Source organism: Vombatus ursinus, unplaced genomic scaffold, assembly GCF_900497805.2.
Source record: "Vombatus ursinus unplaced genomic scaffold, bare-nosed wombat genome assembly UNPS02014840.1, whole genome shotgun sequence".
Lineage (NCBI taxonomy): Eukaryota > Metazoa > Chordata > Mammalia > Diprotodontia > Vombatidae > Vombatus > Vombatus ursinus.
Genome location: NW_020954618.1, coordinates 657,283 through 677,030, shown reverse-complemented (window position 1 = coordinate 677,030; position 19,748 = coordinate 657,283). Strand labels below are relative to the sequence as shown.

General features: G+C 38.3%; 1 protein-coding gene across 3 annotated transcripts in view; it reads left to right on the top strand.

Annotated features, from left to right (window-relative positions):
- The window catches only part of PDE1C (phosphodiesterase 1C), a 446,524-nt gene extending 437,206 nt beyond the window's left edge, over positions 1 to 9,318 (top strand). For all 3 annotated transcript variants that reach the window (XM_027840217.1, XM_027840219.1, XM_027840218.1), the window contains 2 exons: positions 3,206 to 3,274; positions 8,287 to 9,318. In XM_027840217.1, coding sequence (XP_027696018.1) covers positions 3,206 to 3,274; positions 8,287 to 8,300 — 83 coding nt within the window. In that variant the 3' untranslated portion in view covers positions 8,301 to 9,318. The remainder of the gene's footprint in view (positions 1 to 3,205; positions 3,275 to 8,286) is intronic.
- The last annotated feature ends 10,430 nt before the right edge of the window (positions 9,319 to 19,748 follow it).

Sequence of the window (19,748 nt, the reverse complement as noted above, 5' to 3'; positions counted from 1 at the left end):
CAGCAGTGGAAGCCAGTGATGGAAGATTGGTAAGAAATGGAAGCCCCATCACTCATGACATACCATTAGCAATGATGTCTGATTAAAAAGCATCATTGCCAAACAGGTGTTTTCTACTCCAGTTTAACTCTTTAAAAAATTTTTTTTTATTTATCAAGCTTATTTTAATTCATACATTTCATAGAAAAACAGTAAATAACACAGCCATGCAGTATGAAAATTCAGGTCTGCACAGATTCTTCTATTTACAGTCAAAGGGAAGTGAGGACATTATTGGCAGCAGCTGCAACTCCCGGTCTGGGGGTCTTTGCAGACACAGCTCTGGCACACTTGGTACATTCTCCTGGGCAGCAGGAGCAGCAGCTCTTCTTGCTGGGGGCACACTGGCATGATTGGCATTTGCAGGAGCCTGCACAGGTGTAAGAGCCACCATTCTCGCAGCTACATTTGGGGTCCATGGCTGGCAGGTAGATGTCAGGCACGCAGTCCTCAGGGCAGAAGGATGACCAGGAGAAAGATGTATTGGAGGGCAGAACTGTATATTCTAATTTATAGGGAAAGGAGCAGGAGAGAGAGCACAAAGACCCGCCCCTTTTCCCTCCTCCTCCTTTCTGCCCAAGGCTAGCCAACTGCACACAGCCCCAGGCTCGTGCTGACTCCTGGGCTCTTACCTCAATTTTGGTTGCGGGGCAGATTCTCAGAGCCCTGAGACTGAGTGCAGATTCTAAGGCACCCGGACTTGAAAGCACACAGCCTGAGGGGCTGTGTCCAGTTTAACTCTTGATGGCTATTTAGGACCATTGGCTGAGAAAATATCATTATTTTTTAAAAAGACACATGAGGGACACACAGTCCACGGTCAGGTCCTTATTTGAAGCTTTGCTATCTTGGTAGGACCTGACAGAGCTTCTCTTACACTGAGTGGCATGGTCTTTGAGGATTCTGAGTCATGTCCATAAAGCATTTGATGAAGAAAAAGATTTTTTTCTTCTGTCTCCATGTGCTTTCCCTACAAATAGGGCATCCATTTAAACTATTCATCAAACATAACTTGAAAAAATACCCCACATTTATTAAAGGTCCCTTCTTCCTACCATCTCTACCCTCCCACACCACCCTTTTGACCTTATTATCTTCTTGACTTGTAGAGTCAGTGAGGGACCCAACGGGTAATTTCCCTCTCCTCCTTTAGTGACTCCATCTTTGGCCACCATTTCCATATAAAATGATCAATCACATCCACCTCCCCATACCCACCGCCATGTTTATGCTTTTGCCCTTCCTCAGTTTTCCTGCTATGCATACTTCCTGACAAGAAGGACATTTTAATAAAAGTGCAGTGCACATTTCCAAAGTGTATTGCCACTGCGAGATCATGATCAAAGATCACAATGGATACGAATCTTGAGAGTCAAGTGGTCGGTCAAATGAATCAATGCACAGAATATGTGGTTGGTTGCTTGTCCTTCATTCTGGAAAAGGACCAAAATGACATCGCTATTTTTGGGTCAAGGTACAGTATGTCTGACTGTGGCTGATCAGATCAATATGAGCTTAGAAGGCTCTACCACAAGTCAAGCACAAATAGTCCATGTGAACATTTGTAGCGGAGATCTCTAAATTTGTGTATCTGTGCTTCTTTTGAGCTACTGCAGTTTGGCTTTGCTCATGGAACGTTGTGCAGGCGCCCATGCTGAATTGTCCTGTGCCAGTGTCTCCCATGTCTCACAATCAATTCCAAAGTTCTTCGGAGAGATTTTGAGAGTGTCCTTGCATCACTTCCTCGTGATTTCCGTGTGAGCGCTTGCCTTGTGTGAATTCTCCACAAAACAGCCTTTTAGGCAAATGTATGTTTGTCATTGAAACAGCGTGGCCAACCCATTGGAGTTGTGCTCTTTGCAGTTTGAATGCTTAGCAGTTCAGCTCAAGAAAGAAACTCAGTGTCAGTATCTTATCCTGTCAAGTGATCTTCAGAATTTTCCTAAGACAATTCAAAGGGAAGCGATTCAGTTTCTTGCCATGGCGCTGGTATACTGTCCAGGTTTCACAGGCGTACAACAATAAGGTCCCCACAATGGCTCTGTAGACCTTCAGTTTGGTAGGCATCCTAATACCTCTTCTTCCCCACCCTTTCCTTTGGAGCCTCCCAAACACTGATCTAGCTCTGGCAATGCATGTATCAACCTCATCATCTACATTCTGCTTACACCTTAAATGTGGAACAAACCAGGGGAGGGTTGACAATTAGTTCATTGAGCTCATGGAGTACCTGGGCTTTTATTAAATATAAATATTAGTTTGGTTGGATGTATTTAGCAAAAGAATGAGGACGATATACTTTTCACTCATAACTCCTTGCCTGTTGGCTCCACCCTCACCCCCTGGCAGTTTAGAACTTTCAGGCGTCTGTGTCATCATTAAGTGTTTTTCTTTCTCTATTTATAATGCTAGTGTTAGAACCTGGAGACCCAAAATCCCTTGGCTGTTTTTATAAGCTTACTGAACCAAGGCAGTATGGTCCAGTGGAGGGAGGCCTGACTCTGGAGTCCCAGCACCTGGATTCAAATCTTACCTTCCTCATTAAGCACCTGGGTGGTCTGGAGTGAATTACCTCATCTTTTTAGCTTCACTTTCCTTCCCTAGAAAATGAGCATGCTGTACCTGCTGCTGTCTGAGATGCTTTCCAGCAATAGGATTATAATCTTAGGGTCTGCTGGGATGCGTTAATATTCTCGTGAGACATTTTCCTGAAAGCCATATTTCCATACTCATAATATTCACATGATTTTAAAATTAAATTAAAACTTACGATAAGTAGTAATTCATAATTATATAGTGTGTTACAATTTACTAAGTGCTTTAGATGTGTGATACGAAGAGTGAGAGCCTGGAAGTCAGGAAAGAGCTGGGTTGAAATTCTATTCATCATACTCATTAGCTGTGTAACCATGAGTAAGTCACTTAACCTCTGAACCTCAATTTCCTCACCTGAAACCTGGGTATAACAACAATACCTACTTCACAGGGCTTTTGTAAGGATCAAACGAGATAGTGCATGTGAAGTGCTTTGGTCATGTTAAAGAACTCTAAGTTATTATTATTGTTGATATTAATGTTATCAATATCATTATTACCTCATTTGATCAAAGGAGGAGGCCTGAATTCCTCTTTGTCTTTACTCTCCCTGCTTTTTTTCTCCTAACAGGCATAAAGCGACGTCCTCATGGCTCACCAGCCCCAAGCACAAGCTCGTCAAGTCGCCTTACCTTGCCAGGTCAGTCCATTGTATGTTGTATATACAATGGTATATTGTACATGACTCTACTGATGTGTTGCTTCCCCAGTGGTTGAGTTGAACACTCCATGAGTGGAAGCCCTGGTCCCTCACTCATCTAGGCTATATTACTCTGACATATATATATCTATATATCTATATATCTCTCTCTATATATATCTATACACACACACATATACACATATATATGTATATGTATATATATATACATACATACATACATATATATATATATATATATATACTCATAACTGCATTTCTCTAATTCAAACACTGGTGGCTTCTTGGGAAATGGACACAGCATTAGCTTTTATCCTTTGTGAGTCATCAGCCAGCATTTAGTAAATGTTTCCTATGGGCTAGCCACTCTGCTAAGCTTTCACTCTCACAATGTTTAGGGTGACCAGAAAGAATAAAATGATGAAGTTCCTTGATGAACTGGACAACTTGGTAATGTCCTCAGGACCCTGGCTTTTAAAGTGTAAATTTAAGTAATATTATTGAAATGCTTTTGAAAATACTTCCCATGTAATTATTTGACTAGATTACCCTTGAATCATTCTCTCAATTCTCTATCTGCAGTTGATTGAACAGCCCCGTAAATTCAGAGGCTCTCCATTTCTCCTTTCTTCCACTCCCCTTCCCTCCCCTATCCTCTCCTCTCCTCCCCTGTCCTTGTCTGTCCTTTCCTCTCCTCTCCTTCCTTCTCCTTTCCTTTCCTCTCCTCATCTCACCTCTTCTCTCCCCTCCTCTCTTCTCTTCCCCTTCCCACCCCTCCATTCTCCATGCCTCTCTTCTTCTCCTTCCCAACCCTTGCCCTCCCCTGTTCTATGCTATCCTGTCCTGTCATCCCCTCCACTCCATTCCCCTCCCCTCCCCTCTCATCTCACTTCTTCTCTCCTGTCCTCTCTTCTCTCCTCCGTACCCCTCCACTCTCCTTCTCTCCCCCCTCCTCTCTTCCCCTCTCCCCCTCTGTTGCCCACTGTGTGAAATTCACTGAAGAATGCCTGGTATTTGAAGATCTCCACCTTCTGGTTGCCATCTTGCCTATCTAGCCTTACCTTCCTGCTCTCCACATATCTGAGACTGCAGCCAACCCAAATTGCTCACTGCTCTCCAAACTTTTATTGCATTAGAGATCCCATACCTTTGTTCCTGCTATAGCTTGTACCAAAAATGTCCTCCCCCATCTTTTCCTCCTACTCAATTCTTACTTGTCCTTGAAAGCCCAGCTCTGATGTCTGGAAACCTTCCCTGGCCTCACCAGCTAGCAGTGATCACCACTATGACACCTGCAAATCATTGGCTTTGTAGCTCTCTGATGCTTGTATAGTGTAATTTCATACACCTTTATTATTGTGGCATCTTATCCTCCTAGAGGGTTATAAGCTCTAAGAAAGCAAGGGCAATGTTTCAGCAGGACATTTTATTTTCCTAATACTCTGTAAGTGTTCCACTAATATTTGATGAATGACTAGTCCTTTAAAATCACACACATACACACACACACAGAGGAGGGACTCCACTGTCTCCTAGTCCTAGTGCGAGTTAACTTTGATTTTATTGCAAGAACTATAGTTGAATGAACCTAGGGAAGCCTAGTATATGTGGATACAGCTCTTTGCTTCATTTGTGCTTAGGTCTCTTATGTTTCCGGGAATTAGGGATTTGAAAGCTATGCTTCTTTTTGTTATTTCTAGGAGGCATTGACTGAACCTCTAGAGGGTTGTGGGCCTTGGTTCTACACAGGAAAACTAGCCGTCCTTACTCTAACTAGCTTTCTCGTCAAGCAGATGTGGGAATTATGGAAATAATTGGTTTAGGGGAAAGGGTACTGACTCTGGAGTCAGAGAGCCTGGGCTTAAATCCTGCCTCTGTCCTGTTGGGCAAGGCACCTCACTTCCCTTGGCTTCAGCTTCTTCATCTGTAAAAAAAAAAAAAAAAAAAAAAAAAAAAAAAAAAGAGTTTGGATCAGATGAACTTTGAGGCCCCCTCCAGATTGAGACCAATGATCTTACGATGTAATGGCTCAGCTTCTTTCTTGGTGAAGAGGGGGAAGGTCAGGACAAAAGTTGAAGTGTTTTGAGATCTGTGGAAGAGTATCACTACATAGATATCATAGGGTCTAAGGAAATTCTCCTAGATAGGTTGCATGGCATGGTAGATAGGGCATAGGGCTTGGAGACAGCAAGAGCTGGGCTCACACCCTGCTTCAGACATACTAGCTGTATGACCCTGAGCAAGCTGTTTTCCGTCTCTAAACCTCAGTTTCCTCATTTTTATAAAATGAAGATAGTGATAAGGTAATGTCCACCTCATAGGACCCCTGTGAAGGTCAGGCAAGATAAGGTCTTTAGAAACTGTGAAGTCAACCAAGCTGGGACTCATCGGATGGCCACAGCTAACCCAGTATAGGCAGGTTGGCAGTTATGTCTACCCAGACTAACTCATCATGGACAGTCAGAAGACACCAAGCAAGGTGTCAGTGGAGGAAATCTGATCGACACAATTAGCTAGAATAAGGAAGGAAAATAGGAGAAGTTACTTGTCAGTGGATTTCTACTTAAGGCTTTCAAATTAGAGTTAATGGAGGCTTGTATCTGTTTGCATTGGGGCTTTGGCTGGAATCTGATAAAGACAGATCAAAGCCATCAAAGTGAAGGCAGTGAGGCATTATGATAAAAGGTAAGAAATCAAAGTAGAGAGAAAACCCTAAGTCAGAGACTCCCAGGCTGAGCTTCGGAGGAAGCCAGGCACTGGACTTAGAAGCAGGAAGACCTGAGTTCAAATCCTGTCTCAGACACTTATTAGCAGTACGACCCCGGGCAAGTCACTTCATCTCAGTTTGCCTCAGTTTCTTCATCTGAGAATTGGAGATAATAATAGCACCTAAATAAAGGTGTTGTTGACATCATATGCAAAATGCTTTTCTAACTTTATAGGGCTATCTAAATGTTAGCCATTGTTTATAGGAGTGCTGAAGCTCAGAATGAGCTGAGGCTGGAGGTACAGGATAAGACTTTGTATTTGTTTCTTTTTTATTTTTAATTATGTCATGGGAAAGAGCAAGATCTAAGAAGGGGGTAGAATCACTGCTTCAGATGAATTGGGTGACAGAGAAATCAAAACTACTTAACTCTTCTCTTTGTCTGTATTCTGTGCTAAGACTTAATGAAAAAGCTAGAGATGAATGAATAAGTGAGAGAAAGAAAGAAAAAAAAGAATATTATTTGAGCCCTTACTATATGCAGATTAGGACAGCTAGGCACAATGGATAGAACCCTGGCCCTGGAGACAGGAAGACCTGAATTCAAATCCAGCCTCAGACACTTATTAGCTGTGTGACCCTGGGCAAGTCACTTAACTCTGTTTGCCTCAGTTCTTTATCTGTTAAATGAACTGGGGAAGGAAATGGAAAACCACTCCAGTTTCTCTGCCAAGAAACCTCCAAAAGGGGTCAAGAAGAGTAAGAGATGACTGAAGAATGATTAAACAAAGTGATACAGAAGGAAAAGCAGAGAGAGCCCTTGCTCTCAGGAATTTCACATTCTAATAGAGGAGAAGACACATATAGGAGGCTTCAGCTGCCAATCAAATACAAAGGCTAGGTGATCCTTGGGGTTCAGGGGTAAAGCAGAGGGCAATGTATCTTCTTTAAAGCCATTTCTATTAACAAGATCATGCCAGTTTCTACTGCTGAACCATTTGATGATGCCAAGGACTCTGGAGTTGGGAATTTTCTTCTCTGGGTCTTCAGTAGCTGTAGCTGCTGAGGTGGCAGGGGTTATAGCACCTTCAGAGGAGATCTGACAGGCCACATATCCATGAGGATTTCATGGCTGGAGGGGCCTGTGAAAGCAGGGTCTTGTAGCCCTGGCACTGCTGTTCCCAGGGCTCTTGGACTTACCTGTCGGTGGCATTTGGTTGGTGATTGGTACTGGTGATGGTAGGGAATATGCTAGGCTGTCTCCACCATGGTCCAAGGGGAGATGGTTAATGGTTTGACTCACTTGGCACATGCCACCTCTTGTCGCTCCCTTAGGGTGCCTTGCTGCTTCAGCTAGGCTGGTTTGTCTGCCCAGTTGGTGGTGGTGGGTCCTTTCTCCGCAAGAGTTGCCCCCCTCAGTGATTGCTATAGGGTCCAGTCTGAAAGCAGGGTTATTTGTCTGAGGGTGCTGCTATTCTCAGGGTCCTTGAATTCAGGGTTCTGGGCTATCTTTACAAGAGTCTGAGGGGGTAGCAGTGATTTTATCCACCTGGTACGTGCTATCTCCTGTCCATCCTTCAGGGAGAATGATGTTTCAAGAAGGCTAGTTTGCCTAATAGGGGTACAAAACCAAAATAAGTGAAATGGCAAGAAAATACCAATTTGTCCTCAATAAGCTCTCAACAATTTTTATCAGTAATGAAAATCATTAAGTCATGGTGCACCGGCATGGATGAACAACTGTGCATGCCAGGATACTGCAAGAATGAGCATATTTCCATCCAGAAACCCACAAGGTATATCATGGTGACCTCTGACCCTTCCCATCTGTCAATGGCAAAGTAGCTTCCCAGGCGTGATATCCTTCCTAAGAGCCCCTTCAGCAGTCTTTCCTTCAAGAGCCAGTCTGAAATGGCAGAGGAATGGTGAAGTATTCTTTTTCACTGCTGAAGCAAGCCACTGCATTCCTTCCTTCCTGACCGCTGAGGACTCAGGGCCTCCATTGGTATCCAGTTCCAGGCTGTTTCCTCAGGGAGCCTCAGCCATGTCATTGGCCTGAAAGGCTCCTTAGATTGGCAGGTACAGTATGCCTCTCTGCCGGGCTCCTTTCATTTACAAGCTACTTGCTCTGTAGTGACTGAGGCTACCCACATGCCTTGTAGTTGGTGCGATAGAGTTCCCATGCTTCCTTTGATTTGCTAGAGGGCATTTTTAGATTGAATGTGCTTTTTTTCTCCCTGTGTCTGTTGGTCTGTCTGTAACATTGTATTTCTCCTGTTTTCAGGTGATTATGGATAGAACAGCCCGCCTGAAGTACACCCGACAGAGAAGTGACCTATTCTGCTCTTGGAGAAACATTTTAGGAAGTGCAAATTTATGAAAAAGCAAAACACTAAGGGCAGTATGATTCCTAGAGGAGATCACTTCTAAATGTGATGCTGCATCCTCCCCGACTCGGTTCAGGTTAATCTTTCAGGTGTGAAAATGACTGCCAAAGAGTCCACTACGTAAGGTGCCCTATGAATTCTTGTGTTTAGATTAGGAATTCAAGGCCTTCCTAAGAAGAGCTAAAACTAGGGTGGGACAACCAGGATTGTGAACCAGAGCACCAGGATTTAGAGAATACAGACATTCTACATTTTCACTGGTCCAGAAACAACTAAGCACCCAATTAGTGAGAATTGTTCTTTTAAATAGGATACTATTAAGCCAATCACATTATTAATAGCTCTCCTCTGTGAACTACTATAGTAACCAATTCATTCTGATATTAAAATGAGTTAGCCTTAATTACTCTTGTATTGTTTTTTACACCACTAATCACAAAGATGATCTGAGGCCATGGTTCTTGCTGATTGCCTGAGACATCAACATTGCTAGTTACAGCACTGTTCCTCAGAATCACATTCAAACAAAATGCAGGTGGCCTTCTCTCTGCCCTTACCTTAAGTGAGGAGACTCCCTGAAATGAACCTTTGCGGAGACCCTTCTACCTTCAGATTTCAGTTTTATGCCTTAACACTTACCATTCTTTCAGCTGAATGGATCACATACCCCTCCCCCACTACCCCTGCCCCTCCACCAGGATGTGAAATGGTGATTAGTAGTTACTGATTTAGATTTTCACTCTGTACCTGGAGACAAAAATACCTGATTTCATATCCTGTCTCAGGAACTTTGTATCTGTGTGACCATGGGCAATTCATTTAACGTCTGAACTTTAGTTTCCTTATCTGTAAAATGTGGATAAAAATACCTATAAATGTAGTACAGAGACTTGTTATGAGGTTCGAATGAGATGAAAATATGTAAATTACTTTGCAAATATAAAATGCTTTATAAATACTACTAGGTTCTGACTCATTATTTGCTATTCTTTTCCTTTTATTTATTTATTTTCTAATTTTTATTCAGTACCAGATTTGTTGTTGTTGTGTTTTTGTTTTTGTTTTTGTTTGTTACAGTGATGGTTTTGTAATATAATTTAAGATCTGGAGAGTTTAAATTGCTTTTTTTATTTTTCATTATCTCTCTGGATATGCTTGATTTTTTATTCTTCATTTGATGACTTTTGCTATTTTATGTAGTACTTTGACATACTCCACTAATTATGTTTGATATAGAATTAAATTTAAAATTGGATAATATTGTCATCTTTACTATATTGGGTTGACCTAACCATGGACCATAAAGATATATCCAATGATTTAGTTCTTCTATTTCTACCAGAAATTATCCATAGTTACCTGTATATAAACCTTGTGTTTATGTTGATAGATTAATTTACGAATAGTTAATATATTACATTGTTATTATGAATGGTATTGCTCTTTCTATATTTTTATCTTGGTAATATGTGGGAATCCTGGTGATCCTGTGAGTTTGTCCAAGATAGCTGAAAATATTTATTATCAAAATATATTGAATTATCTTGCTTTTTTCTAAATAAATCACAATATTTTCTGCTAAAAGAATATTTTAGAATCCAAATATCTTAGGATATAAACAGTGCTGATTCCTTTAATTTCTTTCCTTGTCTTTTGCTATAGCTCATAGGTCTAGATCTATGTGAAGTAATACTGAGAGTAAGCAGGTTAGGTGTGTTTTATACCATTACTGAACTGGGAAAGGTTCAAAAGTTCCTTTATTACCTGTAATGCCAAATTTTGATTCAGGTAAGTGTTATTTGTAGTGCTAAGACAAAAAAATTTTCCCATTGGTATTGCATTTTATCAATGGCTTTTCTTGCATAAACTTGTATTATTATATGGTTTTATTATTTTATTGCAGATGTGATTTATTGTGCCTTTTTTTCTTAATTATGGGGTTATCTCTCCATTCCTGGTCCAACATTAATAATAATGAATCTAGCTTATTACTATTATTATTATTCCTTCTGTGTGTCCAAAATGCACTTAATTAACATACAATTTATGCATGTATACATACATATATGCATGTACTTATATTATGGTTGGCAACATTTTATATAATACTTAACATGAAAATTAATTGATAATATTCTTTTCTAATTCTCTGAATCTTATCTCTCTGAATATTATTACTAAACCATTGCCAGTGACACATTCGAAGGACTGTGGAAAACAAGAAAGACAGCATAGGAATAGAGAAGGAAAAATGTTTCCTTGATTTTCAAAAAAGGGAAGTTAATGGGGTCTTCAAACTAAGGGACAGTGAGCTTGATTTCACTTCCTGGCAATGTTCTAGAAAATATTATTAAAAGGATAGTTTGTGAACATATAAAAAAGGAAACAGTGATGACACAGGGCAAGTATGGATTGTGCCAGACTGACTTTATTGCTATTTTTGACAAGATTAATAGACTGATAATGTTTAGCCCTACCCAGAAAATGATTTCACAATAAAGACTATATATTAATTAAATTTCAACACATCATGTTCTAAATTCTGTCCTTTCTATTTTTTTGTAGAAAAAGCATGTGAAATTCCAAGTATTATTTTTAAATATGTAAAACTTCTCTCCCTCTGCCTTCCAGATGCTTTTCTTATGATAATCTGTTTGTCTTTGTAGTCTTGAAGTTTATCAATTAGATACTCTCCGCATTGAATTTAAGAGTTGGTCCCATTGACCTCTGGTGAATTCTATTTGAAATCTTTTGAAATCTACACTTTTGATATTTCTTAGAAAATGTCTTTATGATTTCTTGAAATACAATTGTGGAATTATTTTATTTTTAACAAGGATAAATTTGATATTTCATATCAAATTGTATCAGTTTTTAACCTTTTCTTTAAATTTGAGTTCCAAATTCTCTCTCTCCTTTCAGAGAAGGCAAGCAATTTGATATAGACTATACATGTGCAGTCATGCAAAACATATTTTTATATTAGCCATGTTGTAAAAGAAAACACAGACTTTCCCCCCCCAAAAAACCCAAACAACTCAAAAACAAAGAAAAATAAAGAAAGTTTAAAAAGTATGCTTTGATCTGCATTCAGACTCTATCAGTTCTTTCTCTGGAGGTGGAGGGCATTTTTTCATCATAATTCCTTTGGAATTGTCTTGGATCATTGTATTCCTGAAAATAGGTAAGTCATTCACAGTTGATCATCATGCAATAGTGCTGTTACTATGTACAATATTCTCCTGGTTCTGCTCACTTCACTTTGTATCAGTTCATATAGGTTATTCTAGGTTTTTCTGAAACCCTCCTGCTCATCATTTCTTATAGCATAATAGCATTTCATCACAATCATATACCACAACTTTTTCAGTAGTTTCCTGATTGATGAGCATCCCCTCAATTTTCAATTCTTTGCCACAACAAAAAGAGCTGCTATAAATATTTTATATATATGGGTCCTTTTCTTTTTTTTTTCTTTTATCTCTTTGTGATATAGACTTAGTAGTGGTATTGCTGGGTCAAAAGGTATGCACAGTTATATAGCCCTTTGGACATAGTTCCAAATTGCTCTCTAGAATAGTTGGATCAGTTCACAACTCCACCAACAGTTCATTAATGCCCCAGTTTTTCCATATCCTCCCCAACATTTGTTAGTTTCCATTTCTGTCTTATTAGCCAATCTGATAAGGGTAAGGTAGTACCTTAGAGTTCTTTTAATTTGCATTTCTCTAATCAATAGTGATTTAGAGCATTTTTATGTGATTGTAGATAGCTTTGATGTCTTCTTCTGAAAACTGCTGGTTTATATCCTATATCCCAATTTGTCAATTGGGGAATGACTAGTTTTCTTATAAATTTGACTCAATTTTCTATATGATAAATGAGACTTTTATCACAGAAACTCGCTGTAAAAATTTCCCCCAGTTTTCTGCTTTCTAATCTTGCCTACATTGGATTTGTTTGTGCAAATGCTTTTTAATTTAATATAATAAAAATTATACATTTTACTTCCCTTAATGCTCTTCTATCCCATTTTGCCACAAATCTTCCCCATCCATATATCTGACAGGTAAGACATTCTATGCTACCCTAATTGCCTTATTGTATCTCCCCTGTCTAAATCATGTACCCATTTTGATCTTATCTTGATAAATGGTGTGAGATGTTGGTTTGTATCTAAGTTTCTGCCAAACTGCTTTCCAGTTTTCCCAGTAATTTTGTCAAATAGTAAGTTCTTTTCCCCAATGTTTGGATCTTTGATTTATGAAATTCTTTTCTTAACAGTTCTTTTTCCATTTCCTTTTTACATAAGCCTAATGATTTTTATCTTTGGTCTATTGTTTTTGTCTGCATCACTTAAAATTCTTTTTATAGTTGAAAAATTTATTAATTTTGTTTTAAATATTTTGCTTCTTCTGTTCCTTCTTCCATTATGTCTTACAATAAAATAATTTGATTTTTCATTTAACCTATTGTTCTGTTTATGTTTTCCTTGGATATTTCTAACCTATTAAGTTTCATCTTCATCTGAGCTTCCTTGGTTATAATTAGTTCTTCACTGTGATTTTTTTTTTACTAATTTCATTTCTTCTTTTAATTACTTCAGTATGATTATAATAATTTTGTTGTTTGAGAAAATTTTGACTTTGTTTCTGATTCTGATGATCATGTTATTTCTCCATGATTTTTTCCCCTGACGTATTTGTCTCCACTTGTCTTAATCTATACTATTTATTTTTCATTGAAGAAGAACTTTCCTTGGGTTTGTTCATTTCTTTTAGTCATTTAAAAATCTTCTTGTGAGAATTTCTGGTATTTGTGTTTAGTAGAATTTCTTCATTTCTTTCTTTTGGTGACATCACTGATGTTGTTTTTGAGGGGTACATTGAGGAGTTGAGCTTTTTTGTGACTTCTCGCTTCACCATCTTCCTGGAAATCTCTTGCTTTCCTATTTTCCTGTCTTAGTTTTATTAAAAAAATACTTTAGTAGTTGCCAGCTTTCTATCCTTTTGTTATGAGTGTTTTCAAAAGATTTAAAAGCTTAAATCTTTGTAGTTTCCCAAGGCTAAAAGTTATTTCACAGAGGGTTTTGGAAAGATTCAGCAAAAAGAAAAATAGTACTAGAGAAAAGGGGAAAAACAACTCAGAAAACAAAAAAACAAACAAACAACTGCAATGAGAACCCAAGGAATTTCCAAGAATACTACTTTGCTAACCAGTCTACCAGTATAAAGAACAAAAACAACATAAAACAAAGCCAGTAAACAAAAAACATGCCCTCAGTTAAAAAAAACATTGCTCGAATCTGCATCTCCCATATTATATGCAGGCAATGATGTCATGTCAGCCTGATGGAGTCAATTAAGAACCAGCCTTAGAATAGAAAAAGCCAGGTTTGAGTCCTGCCCCAAACACACTGTCTGTGTCACCATAGGCAAGTCACTACTCTTCTCAATGCCCTAGCAAGTCTCTAAAGATGGTAAACATCCACATGGGAGGAGGGAGGCTCCATGCTGGGAGTTCCACATTTCAATGACACCTCAGAGCCAGGTATCTACTCACCACAGACAAATAAAGAGATCTGAATAATCCATTTAAATTATTGGCTCCATTATTTGCCTTAGTTGATTCATTTAGATGACCTACTTTAGCTATTCAGAATAATGTGTGTCTGTGCTGGTCCTTTCAAATTTTGAACGTAACGGTAGGTTTCTGTGTATGAAAAACACATCTCATCTTGCAGATGGAGGGATTCGGGGAATATTTCTTGAATGACTACATACATGGATTATTTTGCCTTTTAATCTAATATTTTCTAAGTGATAATTATTAGGCAAGTGGTAGAACAGAGGATAGAATACTGGGCCTGAAATCAGGAAGGCCTGAATTCAAATCCAGACCAATTTAATTCATTTGCCTCAGTTTCCTTAACCATAAAATAGAGAAAATAGGAAGGCCTGAGTTCAAATCCAGACTAACTTAAATCTTTGTTTGCCTCAGTTTTCTTAACTGTAAAATAGAGAAAATAATAGTACATACCTCACAGGGTTGCTGTGAGAATCAAATGAGATAAAATTCATGAGAAAAAAAAGTGCTTAGCACAATGCCTGACACATAGTAAGTGACAGAGAAGTGCTTACTCCCCTTTCTTTCTCTTTCCAAGAAGTTTAGCTTGTATTTCATTTCTCATTGCAGGTCTTCTATGTCAATCAATCAGCAAGCATTTATTTTATTTTTATACTATTTCATTTTTTTCTAATTATATGTAGAGACAATTTTAGCACTCATTTTTTTACAAGATTTTGAGTTCCAAATTTTTCTCCCTCTCTCCTTTCCTTTCCCTCTTCCTAAAATGTTAAACAATTTGATATAGGTCATATATGTGCAGTCATGTAAAACATTTCCATATTAGCCATAGCTGTGAAAGAAGAAACAGACCAAAAGAAAATAAAAACCATGAAAAAAATAAAGTGAAAATAGTATGCTTTGATCTGCATTTTGAGTCCATCCATTCTTTGTCTAAATGTGGATAGCATTTTTCATCATAAGTCCTTTGGAATTGTCTTGGATTATTGTATTGCTGAGAAGAGCTAAGTCATTCTTAGACCATCACACAATGTTATTGTTGCTGTATGCAATGTTTTCCTGATTCTGCTCGTTTCACTTTGCATCAGTTCATGCAAATCTTTCCAGGTTTTTGTGAAATCTGCCTGCTCATCATTTTTTTGTTGAACAATAGCATTCCATTACATTCATATACTACAACTTGTTCTGCCATTCCCCAGTTGATGGGGATGCCCATCATTTGGGGAATGGCTGTGGTATATGAATATTTTACCACCACAAAAAGAGCTTCTGCAAGCATTTATTAAGTTCTTACTATTTGCCAGGCTCTATGCTTAGCACTGGGGATTCAAATAATGATAGTAATAGCTTACATTCATATAGCCCTTACTGGGTGCCATGCACTTTACAATTATTATCAAATTTGATCCTTACAACAATTCTAGGAGGTAGGTACTATTATTCTTTTCCTCTTACAGATGTGAAAACTTAGGCAAGCAGAGGTTAAGTGACTTGCTCAGGGTCACACAGCTCATAAGCGTCTGAGGACAGATTTGAACTCAGGTCTTCCTGACTTTGAACAACTAGGTGGCACAGTGGAATCTGGCCTCACATACTTAATAACTGTGGAACCCTGGGCAAGTCACTTAACTATATTTGCCTCAGTTTCCTCATCTGTAAAATGAGCTAGAGAAGGAAATGGCAAACCACTCCAGGATCTTTGCCAAGAAAACCACAAATGGGGTCACATAGAGTTGGATATGATTGAACACACACACTTTCTGACTTTAGGCCCAGAGCGCTATCCACTGTGCTATCTAGCTGCCTGATCCCTAATCTCAAAGATCTTACATTCTAATGGAAAATCTAATGAACATCTTGAACTCACATGTTGTTGTCCTCTTTCCTCTAGAGAGTTAACACTAGTATTCAGGTTTCTTGAACTTCCAGAAACATATCAATGAAAAGTGCATTGATTTTTAGTTTATCCACTGACATTTAAGATTCCCAAGTTCAGCAGAAAGAGTTAAGTGAATACATAGCATTGTTATTTGGAATGATCAAAAAAGGAATATGTAGATTCTTCCTGGGAAATGCATTGTGTTTGACATGACTTGTAAGAAACGATAAATGATTCCTCCACTCTGGTTGACTGTTATATATTTCTTGTATAAGTGACATAGTGTTTGATTCAGGCAAGTCTCTCCCAAAGACCATTTTCTGACGTTACCTTCTTAAGGGAGGAAAGCACATTGCTAAATCTCATTTATCCACTGTTTTCAGAATTTATAGATGAGGATTGTTGTTTCTGACCTATTTTTGGTGGAATGCCATCAAGTTGAACTAGAGGACTCTAAAAAATGATAAAAGTAGTTTTCAATGAGGAACTTGATTTATCCCCAATGCAATTTTTTCTGTTTTGTTTTGTTTTTTGTATTTTTTTAAATTTTAAACTTAAACACAAAGTGAAGGAAAAAACCATTGCCATGTACTCAGCACTATCCTTCCTCACTATCCTTCTCACCATATTTACCTTATCTCTCTTCACTCCTCTGCTTTACTTCTACTTGATACCTTGCCCTCCTATTCCTTAACCTACCCCCCTCTAAGATTCCCTCCCTTATCCTCTACCTTCACCCTATCCCCTTGCCCTCTTATTTCTTTCTGAATTTAGAAGACTCACACACTTCTGGATATATATGTTGTTCCCCCTTTAACCCATTCCCGATGAGAGTAAAATTCCAGTACTACCAGCCCTCCCCCCAACTAGTATCTTCTATATCATTTTTTCCTTTTATGCCTCATTTGTATGAGATAATTACTCCTTTTTATTTCTCCCCACACAGTTTTATTTTGTTTAAGAATAACCCCATCATACTCAGATCAGCCCACACCTTTCTTCCAAACTACCCAAATAATGATGACAATCATAAGAGTACTGCTAATATTGTTGCATATGTGAAGTAAATAATTTGACCTTATTCCATCCCTTATAATTGGTTTTTAATGTTTACCTTATATTTCTCCTGGATGTTGTATGTCAAATTTTCCCTTAAGTTCTGGGATTTTTGTCACAAATACTTGAAAGTCTTTGAGTTTGTTAAATGACCATTTTTTTCATTCAGGATTATACTTAACTTTGCTAGGTAAGTTATCCTTGGTCATAACCCCAGCTCTTTTACTCTATAGAATATAGTACTCTAAGACCTATGGTCCTTCAATGTAGTAGTTGCCAGATCTTAGGTAATCCTTATTATAGCTCCATGATATTTAAATTGTTTTTTTAATGGTTGTTTGCAATGTTTCCTCCTTAACCTGGGAGCTTTGAAATTTGACTATGATATTCCTGTAAGTTTTCTTCCTGGAATCTCTTTCAGGTAGTGAGCGGTGGATTTTTTCTATTTCTACAAATGTTGTACAGGCCTATTCTAGAACTTCAGGGCAATTTTCCTTGATAATTTCTTGTCATATTGTATCAAGATTATTTTTTAATCATAACATTCAGGTAGTCTGACTATTCTTATATTATTTCTCCTCAATCTATTCTTCAGATGAGTTATTTTTCTGATGAGATGTTTTCACTTTCTCTTCTATTTTTTCATTCTTTTGGTTTTGTTTTATGATTTCTTGGTGTCTTAGAATATCATTAGCTTCCCCTTGCCCAATTCTAGTTTTCAAGGAATTATTTTCTTCTTTAAGTTTTTGATTCTCTATTTCCAGTTGGTTGACTTCCTTTTCACAGTTTTCTTGGATTGCTATTTTTCTCTAATTTTTCCTCAATCTCTCTTACTGATTTTTAAAGTCCTTTTTTATTTCTTCCAATAACTCTTTTTGTGCCCAGGACCATTTGATATTTCTTTTTGAAAAAGGAATGACTTTTTAGCTCCATTACCTTCATCTGAATGTGACTACAGATCTTCGCTGTCCCCATAGTAACTATCTATGGTTGGGTTCTTTCTCCTTTGCTTACTCATTTTTATTTATTTATTTTTGTTTTATTTTGTTTTTAGCAGCTATTAGTGTAATCAGGTTGTAGTTCTGAGGTATAGGGAATGATGCCCCAAGCCTCAGGTCCTTCTTACTATTATTTTCTGAAGTCTATCCTGGGGCCCAACCTTGGGCTCTGATCCTAAGCCACAACTAGGGAACTCAGTCACATCCTCTCAGCCCCAGAACTGAAACTAGGGACTCTACTCTCCTGCAAGTACCCACAGCCAGCAGGGTCCCCACCCTTCTGCTTTTGGACTCACCAGGTGTATGCTAGCTCCTTCCCCCACAGCCACAAATTGTCTTAGGAGGACAACAGCTTTACCCTGAGTTTATTTCTGCTGCTTTGAAGCCATGTTCTGCCTTTTTTTTGAGGAGGAAATTTGGAGAGCCAAAAGTTTTCTGACCTTATCTGCCATCTTTCCATCCCCAAAGAAATTTAAAGGATGGTGTTAGAGTCTGCCTGTGCCTGGGCATGGGCAAAAGTAACCTCTGGGAGCTCAAGGCTGTGGGAGCACACCATTATTCATAGGACTTCCCCAGGTCTGTTTAACAAATGTAAAGGGATCCTCTTGACATTGCTTTAGACTTGCATAGCTTCTCAAAGTGGGTGATCCACCCCCTGGAGGGCACTGGAATGATCCAGGGAGGTAATAATAGTCTTGAGTGCAATTGGGTAGCACTGAATAAAAATAAGGGAGTGGTGGAAGCATAAAGAAAGAAGAGAAGAAAAGAAAATTTTGAAAAACTGTACATGTTTCGTCTGTTGTGTAACAGAGTTAAAGTTATATTATTACATAATTTTCCAAATAAACACAAAAAATGCAAGTCATAACCAATCAATGGTCAAGTCCACTGACAGGTCTTAACAAGCAAGTGTTGGCAGGGAAGCATGTCATGCATTGTCAGGAAGTCCAGCATGCATCATCAGGAATATGTGCATGTAATGACTTGTTTACAATATGATACTATACAGTTACATGATGCAATGTTGTATCATCAAAATTTCAATGCAGGAAATCCCCCCCCAAAAAACTGCAACAAATTATTAAATTTAAGATGTTTCATTTAAAGATTATATATATATATATATGTATATTTGAAATGACACAAATTTCAACAAAAAAAATTAAAGAGTTAAAGAAAGTAGATTTTCAGAGGGGTGCTGAGTGATTTTTTTTTTGAAAAGGGAGCAGTAGGCCAAATAAGTTTGGGAACCTCTGCTTTGTTTTTATTTTTTTGCTCTACTTTTTTTTAAAATAAATTTGTTTATTTTTAGTTTTCAACATTTAATTCCACAAGATTTTGAGTTCCAAATTTTCACCCCATCTCACCCCTCCCCCCACCCCAAGATGACATGCATTCTGAATACCCCTTCCCCTGGTCTGCCTTCCCTTCTATCTCTCCCCCCTTTTCTTATCCCCTTCCCCACCTGTTTTCCTGTAGGGCAGGATAGATTTCTGTACCCCATTTCCTGTATTTATTATTTCCCAGTTGCATGTGAAAACTTTTTTTAAAACATGTGTTTTTAAATCTTTGGGTTCCAAATTTTCTCTCCTCCCCACCCGCCCTCATTGAAAAGGCAAGTAACTCAATATAGGTTATACATGTGCAATTATTCAAAACACTTCCATAGTAGACATGCTGTGAAAAACTAATTCTATTTCCCTTAATCCTATCGTACCCCTCTATTTGTTCTATTCTTTCTTTTGACCCTGTCCCTCAGAAGTATTTGCTTCTGATTACCCCCTTTCCCAATCTGCCCTCCTCTCTATCATCCCTCTACTCTCTTGTCCCCTTCCCCCCC